The sequence below is a fragment of the Protomyctophum parallelum genome, assembly GCF_964188405.1.
Source record: "Protomyctophum parallelum genome assembly, chromosome: 22".
In the NCBI taxonomy this organism is placed as follows: domain Eukaryota; kingdom Metazoa; phylum Chordata; class Actinopteri; order Myctophiformes; family Myctophidae; genus Protomyctophum; species Protomyctophum parallelum.
Window position 1 is genome coordinate 6,898,442 of NC_139714.1, and position 19,078 is coordinate 6,917,519.

At 41.7% G+C, this 19,078-nt stretch overlaps 1 protein-coding gene across 7 annotated transcripts in view; it reads left to right on the top strand.

Moving 5' to 3' along the window:
• The first annotated feature begins 134 nt into the window (after window positions 1-134).
• The window catches only part of LOC310853767 (uncharacterized protein), a 32,032-nt gene continuing 13,088 nt past the window's right edge, over window positions 135-19,078 (top strand). For 2 of the 7 annotated variants that reach the window (XM_083758203.1, XM_083758202.1), the window contains exons 1-14: window positions 135-429; window positions 2,125-2,327; window positions 2,787-2,888; window positions 3,517-3,637; window positions 4,040-4,273; window positions 4,356-4,439; window positions 5,238-5,620; window positions 8,090-8,156; window positions 10,537-10,874; window positions 13,337-13,367; window positions 14,037-14,347; window positions 17,376-17,424; window positions 18,261-18,575; window positions 18,676-18,738. In XM_083758203.1, coding sequence (XP_083614329.1) covers window positions 399-429; window positions 2,125-2,327; window positions 2,787-2,888; window positions 3,517-3,637; window positions 4,040-4,273; window positions 4,356-4,439; window positions 5,238-5,620; window positions 8,090-8,156; window positions 10,537-10,874; window positions 13,337-13,367; window positions 14,037-14,347; window positions 17,376-17,424; window positions 18,261-18,575; window positions 18,676-18,738 — 2,332 coding nt within the window. In that variant the 5' untranslated portion in view covers window positions 135-398. The remainder of the gene's footprint in view (window positions 430-2,124; window positions 2,328-2,786; window positions 2,889-3,516; window positions 3,638-4,039; window positions 4,274-4,355; window positions 4,440-5,237; window positions 5,621-8,089; window positions 8,157-10,536; window positions 10,875-13,336; window positions 13,368-14,036; window positions 14,348-17,375; window positions 17,425-18,260; window positions 18,576-18,675; window positions 18,739-19,078) is intronic. The other 5 variants (XM_083758205.1, XM_083758204.1, XM_083758207.1 and 2 more) reach the window with 5 other exon arrangements.

Sequence of the window (19,078 nt, forward strand, 5' to 3'; positions counted from 1 at the left end):
ATGGTCATTTTACTTACATAACTTCTTTTTAATAAATAAGACCCGGAAGTGTTTCCACTTCCAGGGACAAATTCAGCCGAGCGAGCGCCGAGCGCGAGCGTCATAGGGCGCTTCAGTTCCGTTCAGCTCAGCTGGCTGGAGATGTAAACAACGAATGTTTAAATTATATACCCCTCCACGTGGCAAGCTAAAAAAAAAAAAATATTTTCTTAAAAAAAAAAATCTAAGACAAACAACATTATGATAACATTACAGATGTGAGTTATGTGACTAACCCAGGAAACTTCAGTGTGACAGACATTAGCAGCATGGCTAACTGGCTAACTAGCTGCTAGCTGCCACCAACAGGTTCTACTGTAAATAATACAAATATAAAAAGTGTTATTTGAACGAGGACTATGGAGCAACAAAGGTCAAACACGCCTGCTGGTAAGAAACTGCCTAAATATCTTTAGATTCTATCCTATAGTGATGATAATAATAGTAACTTAAAGCTTCGTTGCTGTCGGGAGGAAACCGCCTAACTCTATTTTTTTGGTTTTTGATTTTATTCCATAAATCAGAACACCCTTTACTGTGTGTTTCGAAAATATTTAACCAATGGAAAGTAGTAAAAACGCTTTGGACATAACCTCTTAACTCCATTGGACCCTCAAACTGTCTGCTAAAACAGCTAACTCTACCACCACCTAGGCTCTCCCCCGATTTTGGAGATTCTTCCCAACAGCAGAGAACGTTTTATTTTAAAGTGTTTTATTGTGACTGTGAGAAAATATAGCTGATCTACACGCTCACCTCAACCGTGTCAATTATCGTTCTAACCTTTTTCGTTTGATCTGTGATGATGTCAAGTGAACCAGAGAATCGATGGGCAACTTTGATGATGGAGAGGGCCACATTGTATATTATGCGTTTTGAGCTTGTAGGTTAGCAATTATTTTGCTATAGTTGAATTAAAATCCAGATTCTTTTTAAATTGGAATCCTGAAAAGTAACATTTTTATTTAATTTCAAATGCATTTAGGTATATGTTTACTTTATAACTAAATACAAATACATTGGACGTAAAAATATTTTAATACTAGTCATTAAGCTGCTATATAGACTTAAGTAATTAAAGCGGGTCATGTTTGCATGTTTGGTATTGTAACAGCTGAAATGAATAATATTTCAGTATTCTGATATTAACCTGAGGGCCACAGTAAGTGATGGTGGGTAGCCTGTTGCCCATGTGTGAAGTAGACTACTGTGTTCTGGGTGTAAGCACAATAGCACATCTAGGATTCCATGCGCGGACAAAAGCCACTCGTGGCCGAGTCACCGAGCCACTCTTCTGGGTTTTTAGACAGCTGGTGGATGGAAAAGAAGCTCCACCCACGCGGCAGGATGCAGCCTCAGCCAGATTCCAGGAAAAGCTTGCCCCCGCAGCATTCTGCCGCATGGGTGGAGCTTCATTTCCATCCACCAGCTGTCAAAAAACCTGGACGAGACAGCGGAAAATGGCCGTGCCTGTCTGCCCAAATGTGGAAACACTGATAATGAACTGAACTGGTGGGTGTGGCCCATAAAACATAATTTTAACAGATTCTGTACACTTGAAAATACTTTCTCCTAGTATAATCATCATAGTAGTACCTACCTGGTGATTATGTTTTAGTGGGGATTTTTAAACAAAACCTTTGCATCTTGAAAGAGGATAATTCAAGCTGTTCAACATTGTTTAATACAAGATCGGAAATTATTTGGATCAATGGGTTGTCAATGGAGGGTATTGCAACTCTAGATTCATCCCATTGTAAAAAGAAAAAAGTGTTCACATAGACGGCTGACAAAGCCGGTTGCACTACGGTGCATTCGAAACCCACAACTTCCATGCTGGTGCGCACTGGGCAGTCTCTTTACCACTGTGCCACCCAAACTGCAACACAATATAGGTTTCCCTACTTCATCTTTCTCTCTCAGCTTAGTGGTCCTTCCTTGGCCTAAAAAAACATTGAAGACCCCTGGCCTGCACTGGAACATATTTATAGTTTCACTCCATCTAACCAACAGTATTTGCAGTGATCATGTTGAGAGTTTCGCGTTGTAACTTGTCCCTCCCTGACAACTTTTCCCCACTTTCAGGAGGCCAACTGACCTGCTCCACCTTGTCTCTTATGGTTCCAACCTTGCGTCTGATGTCAGCGTTTGCCTGGCAGGTGGTTCAGCATTGTAATGTGATGCATTATGCGAAGGTGGAGGAGCTGGTGCAGTTGGTGACGGAGGTGGTTCCAGACCTCCTGAGTCTCAGAGAGAAGGTTGACCTTCTGCTCGGACTGAGAGCAATGGTGAGATGGATGTTTTGTTTAAAAAAGTGATTTAGTACAGTGGTTCCCAGACTTTTTCATGTCAAGGACCCCCAAATTGACACTAATTAGCCCTGCGGACCCCCATTTGAAAAGATATGCCAGGGACCCCCACCCCCATAAGAGAAGATTTTTACGGCTCTAGTAGTGATTCTCCACCTGTTTGTCTGAGTTACAGACACATAAGGGTCCATTTGGTTCCCAACTATCGTTTAGTTGGGGACTCCCTGGAACTCCCTCAAGGACCCCACTTTGGGAACCACTGATTTAGTAGATGATGAAGACTTATTCCAGTGGAGCTGAGTTTTTCATACCAGTGTTGCGGACTCTATTTTTTCTTCTTGTTCTGCCTTTTGTCCAGCACCTGGGCTAGAGTGGAGGTGCATGCTCTATTTCCTTTGTTGTTGACCATACTCACACTCACAATGTGTCCATTTTCAGGCTGCAACCAGCGGTCCAGTGTCTGTAACAGACTTACAGACACTGGTGTGGGAATTCATCTCCAGACTGGATAAACTGCTGCCTTTACCAGACATCAAACAGGTACCATAATGAATTATACTGTAGACCTGACTTATTTACCGGCCTTTTGGTTCTGGGTGAATATACAGTGGTCAGTGAGACGTCAAAGTGTCTTGTTTGCAACTGCGTTATGCCTTTCTTGCGACGCAACCTCATTCTGGCAAGAACCATTGTGATTATTTGGCAGTTCTTTGTTCTTTTTAGTGTTCAACTTCTTCCTTGCACTTTTGCAATATGCATAACCGTGACTGCCCGTAACCTCACAATATCTTGCCTAAACCTAAGTTTAACCCTAACCTTAACCTCACAAAAAACTAGGCTTGACCTCATACTTACACTAACATGAAAAAATAAAGGAAAAAAAGTATGTGCGGTCGTGGTGGGATTTGAAACCATTGTTGTTGAAACATGAACCCATTGTCTTCAATTACTGAGCTATCAAGCTCGCTGTTCCATTGGATATTATTTGATTTTGGATTTAGCCAGAATGAGGCTCAGGGTCTAAGAAGGATTCAAATTTTTCATGGGCACTTTGGGAATAGAAGCTGCAGCATTATGGGACAGAGTTGTGAGCTAGTGTATAGAGCACAATTTGATGTATTATTCTTTTTTTTTGTACATTCAAATGTGTTCCCCTTGTTCATTTCAGACTGCAGAGTTGCTCGGTGCTGCCCCCTCTCTTCTGGAAGAATGTGGACAACTGGAGTTTGAACCAGCCCAACTAAAGACACTGTTAGACCATCACACACAACAAGATAATGCCATAGAATGTATGTTGTGAAATCCTACTGGATATTTTATTTTGTATGCATAGGATTGCCGTTGGATAGCGTTTGGGTTTAATCCGATATCCGAAGGACAAAGCACAAAACGATTGCATAAATGCAAGATTTGCAATGATGACAGTAGTAGTAGTAGTAGTAGTAGTTGTTCAAGTTGCGTCAGGGAGGCCTCCAATTCTGGGGCCAACATTCACCGAAATTAGCAGCGAGTCACAACGCATCACTTTTTATGTGTTTGTGAGTTTATTGAAGGGCTATTTCTTGGGCCGACAATAGCAGATCTATAAGCTCACAACGCTAGGGGGAGTAGATAAAAAGCCACAGCAATGATGTGTAAACAGGAGGAAGTATTGTATTTAAGAATAACTCTTTAATCATCTATCCTCCCAGGTTCCTTGGCTCAGAGTCTGGATATTCATTCATTATGGGTATCGGCTCCTCAAAGCAAAGCACAGCAGGACTGCTCCAACAGAACGACGAGGTCTGGGAGGAAGCTGAAACCACGCAGGACAGAGGAGGACAAAGATGGACAGTCTGATGATCATACATACAACATTGAGGAAGAGGAGGATGCCATGGGAAAGCAAAGTGATGAAGAATGGCTTCCATTTACAGAGGACTGCAGTAGGTGGCTGCTATACAGTATAGTATGCTAGTATAAAACAATGGCTTTCTGGTTATTTATTGTCACTCATGGTCTGTTTAGGTCCTACTCGAGTTGAGCCTCACCCAGCTGCATTGATGACCCAAGCAGAACCATCATCACCACATGCCCAAGTTGCTACTGCTGGTGAGGGAAATTTTTAACTAAATTATTATAATTTAAGCTATTACACACACCTTTACAAATGCTTCCCACCAAAGGTTAATTTGATATTCAATTACACGTGATGTGTATTTATTCACATACTCTCCACCATTGCCATATGCTTCTTGCATGGATTCACTACTGCCACCCTAAGGTTTCCTTGGGCTCTGTACGTATTTCTATGCTCTGGGGCTTCGTGCAGCCAACACATAGAAAGGTATGCAGACTATGGACGAAGACCATTTTCATTTCATTTCTTATTCCTCATAAAAGATGCCATTGCCTGGCCCTGTATCTCAAAAGGCCAAATAAATAGTTGATTAAAGGAATGTATTCAGCAAAATGTAGATTTTTATATTAGACATTATTTATTGAGGGAAATTAAGATTCTCAGATGAAAAAACAAAAAAGGCTGCTTAACTAACTGGTTAATCGATAAGCGTGCGTGCGTGTCTCTCTCTCTCCCCCACCCCCCCCCCCCCCCGAAGCTAATCCCTCAAAACCACTCCACTGATATTTGCCAACTGCCAACAAAAGTACCGCCACCAGGGTAGTTTTGTTTGGTACTAAAGTTTATAATGGAAGTCATGTTGCTCTGATCAGGCTTAAACCTTGCCCACATTTGGAGTCATACTGTACAGGGCGTTGTGTTGATCCATTGAAAGATGGACACAGCAAACGGAACACGGCAAGGAAAAAACTATATAGCTCACTGGAAAGGATGTGTGGGAGATCAAGATTCAAACTAAACTTTCAACTCTTAACTTTTATCATTTGCAGTTTCCAAGAACAACTCCATGACATGGTGGACCTCTAACTTTGCACGAAAGAAGAAGAAGACGTCGTACATGGCACGGCATTTTGGAGATACACTTTGTGCGTTGGTCAGGAACCATCCACATCTGTATGATGAAGCATCGCCACTACGCAGAACGCATCTCCTCTCCACCTGGGATGACATCAGCAGAGCTTTAAAACTAGGTCAAAAAGAGTGCAGGCTTAAATGGAAGGCCATACGTGACCGTTTTGTAAGGTCCAATAAGAAAGATCCGGAGAAGCGGACTCGTCATGATCTGGCAAACATCCAACGCCTGGCATGGTTGAGTCCATACCTTAAAACTCGTTTGTTTTCTGCGATGACAAACGTTCCAAATGATGATATGGTAAGTGTCATATCTTACATCTTATCTTACATCTAGAATTGGAGAGCCCTGTTTGTGTTCAGGTTTCCTCAGAGCACCATTTTCCTTCAAACTGCAAAAATCACACCCGTGTGCACTGAGCGGTGCAGGCTGCTCAACAACACCGCTGGCTCCCTGCAGTTATTGACCTGGTTTCCTATTCCCCATTCCACCAAGTCTTTGAGTTTTGTGTGTGCATAACTTCCTTTTCCTCTTGCTGTGTTGCCAGATTTGGCAAGAGAAACAAGTGGCTAGGTCTATGAAAACAAGCAGAAATGAAAATAGCAGATCTACAAGCTCACAGCGATATATTGTGAGGTTGTACAACTGTTGTTTAAATATAATATTTTGAGTATTCTTTTAACATTTTAACAAAATGTTCAAATGGATGTCCGTGGACAGTTACATCTGGGGTTCCTTGACGTTAAGAAATGTGGGAACCACTGGTTTATTCAACATTAGGAAGTAATCCCAAATAAGCAACTACTATACACTTTAGAAAAAGCCCATAAAACACAACCAGCAACTACCAATAATTTATTTACAAGCGGCTTTACAGAAAAACAAGGCAAAGGTCGCTTATAATAAGCAGACATGGCAACACTGGATGAATGAAGTGAAGCACACACAAGGAGCCCCAGTACAATAATACAATAGTTATAGAGCGTCACTGTCCCGCCCCCTTTTATGACGATAACGGGCCCGGAAAAGCATTTCCCATGCATTTTTCCCACAGACATTTCAGAAAGTATTTATTTAATTTTAAATGTATTTATTTAACCTTTATTTAACCAGTAAAAGCACATTGAGACTGCGTCTCTTTTTCAAGTGGGAACTGGCCAAGCGGCAGAATACATAATTACACTTTCAACGCTACATTGTACATGTCAACTCAAGTTATACAACAGCCAAATAATAAATCCATGAGAAATACCCCCAGAAGCCTATACAATATATACAACAATACTCAAAATAAAACAAAATAGTACACTAACAATAACCGGGTAAGAAATTTGGCACACAAATACACAAGTACGTTTATGGACAGGAACCAAAAAAGACCTTTTAAGCCTCGGACAAAGCCAACTCGGATTGTGAAAACTCATTACAACAAACACAATTTTTTGGACCGAACAAATAATTTAAAAAAAGTGTTGTACCCCTGCCATTTTTTTCTTCTTTCTAATTATTTGTTCGGCCCAAACAATTGTGTTTGTTGTCAGGAGTTGTCAAGATCTGAGTTTGTTTTGTCCGAGGCTTAAAAGGTCTTTAAATAAATACCTTCTTAAACGTCTATGGGGAAAAATGCATGGGAAATGCTTTTCCGGGCCTGTCGTCGTCATGAAAGGGGGTCGGACTGTGGCGCTCTATAGCTGGTGGGCGGGCAGGCTGCCGGGTGGGTGGAAGTTCTCTGGTGCACATCAGCAAGGACCTGAGCTGGTCACAATGTGGGCACCGTTCTTAACCCATGAGGCCGATTCTACAAAATGCCTTCTAAATCAATAGTTCTCTCACTTTCAAGATGTATTTGTTTATTTTTCAATGGCAGATTTACAAGCTTGTGGTACAGCACGAAGTGACATGCTATATAGAGCGTCGCAGTCCCGCCCCCTTTCAGAATGAGTGGCCCAGGAAATGATTCTCCTTCATTTTCTCCATAGGGTTTTCAAAAAGTATTTATATAAAGACTGTTACGCCGCGGACAAAGCCAACTCGGATCGTGACAAATCATGACAATAATTACAATGTTTTGGGCCGATCAAATAATTGGTAAGAAGAAAAACAAAACAAATAGTGTTGTATCCTGCCTTTATTTTCTTCTTTCAAATTATTTGATCGGCACAAAATAATGTGTTTATTGTCATGATTTGTCACGATCCGAGTTGGCTTTGTCCGCAGCGTAACCGTCTTTAAATAAATACTTTTTGAAAAGCCTATGGAGAAAATTAATGGAGAATCATTTCCTGGGCCACTTGTCGTTCTGAAAGGGGGCGGGACTGCGATGCTCTATTGGGGGGCTTTGAAGAAGGGTCGGCATCGGGGACTTTCTAGCAGAAAGAGGCCAAATGCCCAAAGTGACCGGGTGCTTTTTTTGCTAGTTCTGGTTCACCTTTGCTTATTGACTGAGTGTGTCCTCCTAGTAGTGAACCTACCTCTTCTGTATAATACTGTGTGTCATTCAGAATGTAATAAAAAGGCCTAAATGACAGTCACCTCATCTGCTTTCTACTAATACCTCGCTCTGCCTAACAAAATAAATTCAGTTGTGAGAATTGTATTATTATAATTATAATGATTTATTATTAATTAGTTGACATTATTAGCTTAAATCCCCCTGTATTACTTTGATTTGATAATTCAAACAGTTATGAGCTTGTGTATCGAGCACAATTTGATGCACTGTATTACCACTTTTATTTGTACAAATGGGTTCGGCTTGTTTCATTTCAGGCACCAGAGTTGCCCAGTGCCCAAGAAGAACCATCATCACATGCCCAAGTTGATACAGCTACTGCTGGTGAGGGAAATTCTAAACATTGCACTTACCTTTTCAAATGCTTCCAACTCAAGGATCATTGTCTCCACCAGGCCGAAGGCCTGTGGAGAGAGTATGTTTATGAACTCCGTCCGTCCGTTACCAGCTAATCTCCGGCACAGTTAACCCACACACTCCCTAGATGCCAACGATGAACCTCTGCCCCAAATCTTCCAGAACCGCCTGTTATAGCGCCACCAGGAGGCCAACTTTTGTTTGATTTTCAATTACACGATTAATTTACATACTTGTCACCACTGCCATATGCTTCTTGCATGGATTCACTACTGCCACTCTAAGGTTTCCTTGGGTATTGCTCCGTACATACGAATTCCTTAAAAAAGAAAAAAAAAAAAGTATCCCAAGATTTTGTAACCCATTTTTCACCCCTGTGTCAATTATCTAATGTGATCCTGGGCTCTACACACCCTCCGTCAACCTAGTCCCCATATATGGGGGACATGGGGAGAGCAACATACTTTTACATGCTTTTACATACTTATTCCTAAACTCTGAGGCTTCGTGCAGCCAACGCATAGAAATGTATGCAGAGTATGGATGAAGGCACCCAGTCTGTATCTTTTTCTGTACTAAATTGGCGTTTAAGGCTAGTTCATACTGGATTTATAGTACGGATATAGGCTTTAGAGAGGAATGCACACGCAGATTAGACACACCAACGGAACGACATGCGGAAACGACGGCCGGACATGCGGTCGAACATACACTTCTCCGTGCTTGCGGTCAGGGTTAGGGTTTTTGGTATGTTGTCAGTCTAATGACAGTCGGACCAATTGTATGTCTAAACTAAAGCCTGGAGACTTTTTTTCCCTCTTTTAGCCAATTGTTTTTACACTTTATTCTTCCGAAATTAGTCATTAAGCCAGTTAATTCCTGCCCACACGTTTATGGCTTTCCTGCCAGTGAGTAAACCCCCACCACAGGATGTAGCGCCTCTATCCTACTCCTGCCATTCATCATTCTCCACTGACAGGTGCCGGTTCCGTAGGAGTACTTTCAGTGACACATATGAGCCTGCCCGTCCCACTTCCCTCCCCTGAATATGGTGTTTGTATTGACAAACACCTTTTCCCCTAAGCTAGTGCTCAAATGGGTCTTTATGGAATTACTAAGGATGATAACAATTAATCATTTATCAATGAATCACCGTTGTAGCGTCAAAGTCCTATTACTTTCGGCTACTGGTTGTCCAACGCCGATGATCTAGTCTAGATGTGTGATATAAAGATTGATGTCCAAACGTTGACTTAAAGTTCAAAATTGATATTTTATTCACTGTAACTTGTATTAAAAACGGCAAAAAAGGCCTGGGCCGTGGCTCAGCGTTCCAGGCACCTTGCCTGGTAACCCAGTCTGGCAGTGTGCCGCGGGTTCGACTCCCGATCCCGACGGCCTTTACTGCATGTCTTCCCCCCATCTCTCTCCCCATTTCCTGTCAGCCTACTGTCTGTCCCTCCATAAAAAATATAAAATAAAGGCGAAAGCCAAATATATATATATATATATATATATATATATATATATATATATATATATATATATATATAAATAAGGCAAAAAAGAATGTCAAAACCATATAAATCACCAGCCTATGTCTCACAGTCAGAAAACTGTTTGCCTTCACATCAGGACAACAACCGAGCATTCCATCAGGTGTCATTAAATAACCTGGCCGACCTTGGCCTTGACCAAGCCCTTGGAATGATGTCACCAAAAAAACAGAAAATGAACAGAAAAGAAATGGCTCTTACAACCAATTCTTCAATTAAACATAACAATGAATTACAAATTCTATTCTATCATTGGGTGGTTTTCTGTGAATGTAATGTTGTCTGCCCACACACGTGGCCGAGGAACGCACATGTGGGCCGGTTAAAAAAGTCCCCCCCCCCCACCTTGGTAGCCAGAGAAACAAGTCTCTGCATTTGCATGTGATGTGACAGACAAGACAGTGCACTTTTCATTTTATTCCTCATAAAAGATGCCATTGCCTGGTCCTGTATCTCAAATGATCAAATAAATATTTGATTAAGGAATGTATTCCTTCTGTATATCAGTAAAATGTAGATTTTTATGTTGGACATTAATTATCGAAGGAAATTAAGATTCTCAAATAAAAATCAAAAACTAAAAAACGCTGCTTATCAACTAACTGGTTAATTGATCGATAAGCTCTCTCAACCCCCCCGGAAGCTAATCCCTCAAAACACTCCACCCATCTGTGGCCAAAAGATGGACACCACAAACGGAACACGGCAAGGAAAAAACTATATAGCTCACTGGAAAGGATGTGTGGGAGATCAAGATTCAAACTTTTAACTCTAACTTTTATCATTTACAGTTTCCAAGAAATCCAGGGTGAAGAAGTATTTCATCATGGGAGAAGGTTTCATAGATGCACTCTGTGAGTTGGTCAGAAACCATCCGAATCTGTATGATGCTACATCGCCACTACACGGCACACAATATTCCTACGCCACCTGGGATGTCGTCGGCAAAGCTTTACAACTAGGTGGACAAGAGTGTAGGCATAAATGGAAGTACATACGTGACCGTTTTGTAAAGGCCATTAAGAAAGATCCGGAGCAGCAGAGTGGTCGTGATCTGGCACTGATCCAACGCTTGACATGGTTGATACCACACCTTCAACTTCAACCTGTGATTCCAAATTATGATATGGTAAGTGTCATATCTTGCATCTTATCTTACATCTAGAATTGGAGAGCCCTTGGAGAGTTTGTGTTCAGGTTTCCTCAAAGCAACATTTGCCTCCAAACTGCAAAAATCACACCTGTGTGAACTGAGCGGTGCAGGCTGCTCAACAACACCGCTGGCGGCCGGAAGTTCTCTGTTGCACATCAGCAAGGACCTGAGCTGGGCACATCATGTGGGCACCGTTCTTAATCCTTAAAGATTCTACGAAATGCCTTCTAAATCAATAGTTCTCACACTTTCAAGATTTCTTTCATAAAAAAAAAAAGAAAAAAGCAGATTTACAAGCTTGCAGTGCAGCACGAAGTGACACGCTGTATTGGGGGGCTTTGAAGATGGGTGGGCATGGGGGACTTTCTAGCAGGAAGAGGCCAAATGCCCAGGTGCTTTTTTCTGCTATTTCATCTGGGCGACAGTGGCTCAGGGGTAGAGTGACCGGATGGAAATCGCAAGGTTCTCAGTTCGAACCCGGGCTCCCCCAGAGTTGGTGTCGAAGTGTCCTTGAGCGAGACACTGAACCCCTAATTGCTCCCAATATGCAGGTTGGTGCCTGCATGGTTTACTCCGGCATCGGTTTGTGAATGTGTGTGTGAATGGGTGAATGTGCTGGGTGAATCAATGTAATGCACAATCTATGTAAAGCGGCTTGGATAAAGATGCTATAGAGCACCGAAGTCCTGACGTCACTGTCGGTAGATGGCGTCAGTCCCCAGGTTCATGTATTTTTTATTTGAATTGAAATCCCCATTTTAGATCCCTTCATATAAGTTACTGCGTTTGAAAAATAAACCGATCATCCCGGTCTTTTCACTCATATGGATATGAAGCATCGACTGAAGGTGGAAATGTACAAATATACCCAAAGAGTAACAAAATAAGCGTTAGAAATGAGTCACGGGGCACGGTGGCACAGTTGGTAGTGCTGTCGCCTCACAGCTAGAAGGTCCTGGGTTCGATTCCCGCTCGGGACGCTGTGGGTGCTGGCGGCGTGTTTCCATCTCCGTGTCATCAGTGCCCATACCCAGTGCCTGTGTGGAGTTTGCATGTTCTCCCCGTGTCCCCTAGGGTAGGTACCCTCACAAAAAACATGCAGTAATCCTGGTCACTAAACTGCCTCCCCCTGGCCAGCCGGGGCGCCTGATGGAGGGGAAAGGAACTGGTTGGAATAACGTGTTCCTTCCACGCGCTACGTCCAACCAGGGAAACTCCCCTCTGTCAGGTGTAAAGGAGAAACTTGGACACTCAGGCATGAAGGAAGCATGCGTTCAAGTCTGTTGCTCTCCCCTTGTCCCCCATATATGGGGACTAGGTTGGTGGAGGGTGTGTAGAGCCCAGGATTAGATGATTGACACAGGGGTGAAAAATTGGTTACAAAATCGTGGGATAAAAAAATATATTAAAAAAAGAAATAAGTCAAACAACCCAGAGACTAAATTTCGGGGTAGGCTGCATCTGCCCCGTCGCACAACAGAAACTGAATGTTAATTAAGTTTATTTTTATTTTTATTTTATTGATATTTAATGTTTCGTGGTTAGTACGAGTCAAGTCACCACCAGCTGAGCTTACGTCAATGAGGAATCTCAGGAACGCAATGTGTTGACAGCTGGGGCGTGACGTATATTAGCAGCGACATTGCCTTCATATGGAATTTCAAGGCTTTTGCGGCCACATTAATTCCATTTTCTCCAGAAACTGCCACACAGCCACCCCCCTGACAGAAAGGCTGAGATGATCGTTTATTTTTCAAACACAGTTCTTATATGAAGCGATCTAAAACACCCCTATGGGGATTTCAATGCAACTAAAAAAATCACACCAGTGTGAACCAAGTGGTGCAACTCCCGTGCGTCCAGCAGGTGGCAGCCATGTCACATACTTCTCTCGTTCCATGCTCACACAGACACACACACAAACACGTACAGGGCATTGTAAGCTGGATGTAGAAGTGGTTTGCACCACTTAATAATAATAATAATAAAAAAAAAAAAATGCATGAACCTGTGTACTGGCGCCCTCTACTGAAAGTGATGTCAGACTTCGGTGCTCTATATAAATGGATAAAGATGCTATATAAATGCACCATTTACCATGTATCTAAGCTTATTGACTAAGTGTCCTCCTAGTAGTGAACCTACCTCTTCTGTATAATACTGTCATTCAGAATGGAAGAAATAGGCTTCAATAACAGTCACCTCAACTGCTTTCTACTAATGCATCTGCCTAACAAAATAAATTCAGTTGAGAATTGTATTAAATTATTATAATTATAATTTTGTATTAATTTGTTGATATTATTAGCTTAAATCACCCTGCATCGCTTTGATTTGATAATTCAAACCGTTATTAGCTTGTGTATAGAGCACAATTTGATGCACTGTATTACCACTTTTATTTGTACAACAAATGGTTTCTGCTTGTTTCTTTTCAGGCACCAGAGTTGCCCAGGGCTCCCGTAGCAAGTAAGTAAAGAAACTGAACATCACACACAGTAGGGAAATGCCAATATTTTCTGATATACAGTACAGTATGCTAGTATAGTACAATATGGTAGTTTTGTTCGGTACTTCATTGAAATATTTATTTTATAATGGAAGTCATGTGGCTCTGATCAGGCTTAACCCATTTTGGGCGGGAACCCCATTATGTGTTTATACTTTAGCTATTGAAAAATATCAGATCTACAAGCTCATAGCGCGCCACCGAGTGGCGTGCTACGAGCTTGTAGGTCTGCTATTTTTGAAAAGTCGCCAAAATGTGGCGCAAATCTTTGAATATATATTTCAGAGCGAACATTTTTAACTAAAATATTGGCTTCTGGGGGGTCCCTGGAACTACATATTTTGAGATGGGGGGGGGGGGGGGGCTCTGTGGCCCAATAGAGATAATTCTGGGTGTCCTTGACATGAAAAAGGTTGAGCACCACTGACATAGAAACATAGGTTTTTCAGAAAAAAATGGGTTAAACCTTGCCCACATTTGGAGTCATACTGTACAGGGCGTTGTGTTGATCCATTGAAAGATGGACACAGCAAACGGAACACGACAGGCACTATATAGCTCACTGGAAAGGATGTGTGGGAGATCAAGATTCAAACTAAACTTTTAACTTTAACTTTTATCATTTACAGTTTCCAAGAAGAACATGGCACCAGGTTTTTCAGATTCACTCTGTGAGTTGGTCAGGAACCAACCACATCTGTATGATACAGTATCGCCACTACACACATTACAACATTGCTGCACCACCTGGAATGACGTCGGCAGAGCTTTCAACCTAAGTGGAGAAGAGTGTAGGCGTAAATTTAAGTCCATACGTGACCAATTTGTACGGATCAGTAGGAAACGGAAGAAGAGTCAGCGTGATCTGGAAAGGATCCAACGCCTGGCATGGTTGAAACCATACATTAAAATCCGTACAAACGTTCCAAAGGATGATATGGTAAGTGTCATATCTTGCATCTTATCTTACGTCTAGAATTGGAGAGCCCTGTTTGTGTTCAGCTTTCCTCAAAGCAACATTTGCCTCCAAACTGCAAAAATCACCTGTGTAACTGAGCGGTGCAGGCTGCTCAACAACACCGCTGGCTCTCTGCAGTTATAGCCCGCGGGCGGCTGGAAGTTCTCTGGTGCACATCAGCAAGGACCTGAGCTGGGCACATCATGTGGGCACCGTTCTTAATCCTTTAAGACCCGAGGCCGATTCTACAAAATGCCTCCTAAATCAATAGTTGTCATACTTTTAAGATTTTTATTGCAGATTTACAAGCTTGCAGTGCAGCACGAAGTGACGTGCTGTATTGGGGGGCTTTGAAGATGGGTGGGCGTCAGGGACTTTCTAGCAGGAAGAGGTAGGCATGTAACGATATATCGTATATCGATTTAAATTTATATGAATCCCGACGATATTAATTGATTTAATAAAAAATAAAAGGGGGGGGGGGGTAGTGAATTATGATGTGTGTGATATAATATAAATTAGATTCAGTAGTAGAATACTGCAGAGGGGAGCTGTGTGTGTGTGTGTGTGTGTGTGTGTGTGTGTGTGTGTGTGTGTGTGTGTGTGTGTGTGTGTGTGTGTGTGTGTGTGTGTGTGTGTGTGTGTGTGTGTGTGTGTGTGTGTGTGTATGTGTCTGACTGTGCCCAGGTGATGGTCGTTGATGCTCAATACATCAAGGAAGGCAATTATGTTTCTGCACTGTCAAATAGGTCTACATCTAACCTAAGATGCCATCAAAGAAATCTTTGTTTTACATGCAATGTAGTTAAATAAAAAATTGAGAAAAGCTCGGGAGGGGGGAGATAAATCATTTAAAAAATATTCTTTTCGGTCATTTGTCTGGAAAATATTTTTTTGTTTAAAATATCGTGAAAAATCGTATCATAAACCTCATATCGTGATACTGTATGTATTGTATCGATTCGTGAGTTTAGTGTATCGTTACATGCCTAGGAAGAGGCCAAATGCCCCGTAGGGACCAGGTGCTTTTTTTTTGCTAGTTCTGGTTCATCTTTGCTCATTGATTGAGTGTGTCCTCTTAGTAGTGAACCTACCTCTTCTGTATAATACTGTCATTCAGAATGTAAGAAAAAAGCCTAAATGACAGTCACCACAACTGTTTTCTACTGCCAGTAAGACCCCTGTGGGCGAGACCTTGCAAGGTCACGCTGAAAGAACAGAGCTTCTTAATTCGGCAGAGAAACAGGAGTTCAGGAATCTGGTGTCAGTGAGTTCAGATGTAGAGTTGCTGGCCGGCTCCATAGTGTTTGATGAGGTCAGTGTCGTGATCTTCATACAGTATATGGAGATCCAGGTGATGATAGTCAGCTCCACATATGGAGATCCATGTGTTGTACCAACTTGGTTCATTTGCAAGTGTGACTCGCGTCGCGGCAACCACACTGGTCATCATGACACTGTCACGATATGGCCATATATTGACATTCCCATATATGGGCCGCTTAATATTGATGACATCGGGGATCTCCATATATGGGCATTCCCAGCCGATGCCCTAATACAATCCCTGCTATGCCCATATATGTGACCATTCCTGACGGTCAATTTAATTGTTTCATATGAAAGCATATGGGAATCATGGCTTCAAATTGACATTGGCTCGTGGCTGTTCAGTTTGACCCACCACTTTCGGAGATATGGAGAGTAATGCCTTGCAGAAAACAGCGAGTTGAGAAAACAGGCTTTAAAAGTTCACTTCTGTGTACTCCTGTTTAACTGCATGTTTATTGTTTAAGCATTTATTTTATATTTACATGTCGATTTCAACTCTGACATTTATTTCAGACATGCTGTATTATGTGAAGAGTCTGCATGTGCTATTAACTCATTTTGGATTAAAAAAAACAGTTTTTCTCCTGAACAGTTAAGGTCCCCACACACCGAGCGCATTTTTCGGTGTGCGTTTCTGCATCGGTTTTCCGAAAAACGTGTCCAGTATGCAACCACCTTTAGTCTCGCCATGTCTGTCTCTGTATCAAAAAGAGTCACATAGGCCCAGACACCTAGGCCAGCCTGACGGTGTGCCGTGGGTTCGACTCCCGATCCCGACGGCATTTGCCGCATGTCTTCCCCCCCCCCCCCCCCCCCCCCTATTTCTATCCCCATTTCCTGTCAATCTACTTTCAACCTATCAAAAGGCTATTAAAGAAAAATAAAAGTCACATATCAAACAAGTTGAGAAGTTGAGAAACTATTAATCTGATGTCCGTGAGGTCAGATGTAGATTTGCTGGCCGGCTCCATATATGCAGATGTAGTTGCCGGTGATGATCCAGTCTTCATATATGGCTATTTAGGGTTTGATGAGGTCAGTTTTGTGATCTTCATATATGGATTTCCATGTGTTGTACCAACTTGGTTCATGGCAACAACAGTGGTTGGACTGACAACCATATATGGAGATCTAATGGTCTCCATGATGTCACGAGGCGTGACCATATATGGGGTGTGATGTCATGAGGCGTGACCATATATGGAGGCGTGGGTAACTGAACGGGGAACTAACAGGAAATGCAGGTTTTCATAGTAAATGCGGTCGCAAATATGTCTGCCTAAAAAAAGCTGTTTTGAGAATTCTATTATGTATTATTAATTTTTTATGTTGTATTTGGCGGCATTGGCTCAGTAGAGTGGCCGTATGGGAACCGGAAGGTTCCCAGTTCGGGCCCAGGCTCCCCCAGAGTTAGTGTCGAAGTATCCTTGAGCAAGACTCTGAACCCCTAATTGCTCCTGATAAGCAGGTTGGTACCTCCGCCATCGGCGTATGAATATGTGTAAGCGCCTTGGATAAAGGCACTATATAAATGCACCATTTATTCGCTTAAATCCCCCTGTATTGCTTTGATTCGATAATTCAAACAGTTATGAGCTTGTGTATAGAGCACAATTTGATGTGCTGTATTTAATATTTATTTTATTTGTACAAATGGGTTCTCCTTGTTCCATTTCAGGCACCAGAGTTGCCCAGTGCTAAACCCTCTCTCCTGGAGAGTGTAGTAAGTAAGTAAAGAAACTGTTAACATCACACACAGCAGGGAAATGCCAAAGAATGTATGTTGTAAAATCATACCGTGTATATAATGCATGAAGTTCAATGTAGTTGTTTGTTTTAAACTCATTAGTTGAACATTGAAGTGCATTAGAAACAATTGTAATTAGACTATGTGTATGTATGTGAGTCACTCTGTCTGCATATTTGTTCACTAAAAATGTGTTGGACATGAAAATAAATACGCTAAATGATATTGCTGTAAATGGTTTCATAAATGGAAGCAAGAAGAGATGCAAAACTATTTTAATGAGGCTTTGTCGATCTGCAGTGAATATTGTATCATATCAAACACGAGACTATGGAGTATGGACATTTTATATATTATATCTAACTCATTTAGGCATTTGATGTAATTTGGTCATCAGATTAATTATTATTTAATGCATAGTTATTATGCATTAATATGTACATAACTGTAAATTGTAGAATGATGACGAGACACCATTTATTCCTTTACTTCCTGAACTAACTATTCTATAATAATCTAATGTAGAATTACAGCTAATCAGCAGTGTTGGATATTTTCATTATATTGGACCTTCACACAAATAATACAATTCTAGTTAACCCAAATAAATGCATCATGGTTGGTTAGTTATAATTCCCTTGATAAAGTTGATATGCATTTCCCTTGTAGGTGCAAATATACAGGCCAGTGAAATTCTGATTGCAATTCTAAACTCTTCTCTAGAAGAAAACCACAACAATGATCTGTACAGATAAGGAACTGTCTAACTACTAACTACTACTTATTTATGCATTCTTTAATGTTCCACCCTCCCAGGTTCCTGGGTTCAGAGTCAGCGTAAGAATCCATCCACAGCATCGTCTCCTCCTAGCCAATCTGTGAATCCCATCGTCAAATATTCGGGAAAACAGCTGCCCCTGTTGTTCCAGCCAATAGTCTGTCTTGAGAGACTACCTCAAAGCAAAGCACAGCAGGACTGCTCCGATATAAAGAAGTGGACGAGGTCTGGGAGCAAGCTGTTACCACAGGGGGCCGAGGAGGACAAAGATGGACAGTCTGATCACAGCATTGAGGAAGAGGATGGTGCCGAGGGGAAGCAAATTGACGAGGAATGGCTTCCAGAGAACTGCAGTATGTTGTCAATGCTGATACACACTATGCCAATATTATATGGCAATAGTTTTCTTGTTGTTGTTTATTGTATCTTATTGTCTCTTATTGTCTATTTTAGGTCCTTCTACTCAAGTTGAGCCTGACACAGATGCATGGATAACACAACCAGAACCTGCTGGTGGTGAGGGACAGCATATGTTTGTTTTATTGGTCTGTGTAACCCTAAGAACTGCTGTAGATAAACCCATTTCCCATACAATACTTACCTGTTAAATAATGACCCAAATCCTGATGACTTCAGTATATTTATTCAGACACTATTGTCATTTGACTGATGTATCGTGACAGTAAGTACTATTACTTTAAATGCATGGGATGGGGCCATAGCGGATCAAGATCAACAGTGCTCAAGACTGATCTGTCCGATATTTCATATTCCATCCTAATTGGCTAACATTGGCTTTCAGGATTTTGCAGGATTGTCCCGTTTTGGACAAAAATACTTAAATCATGAACGCAGC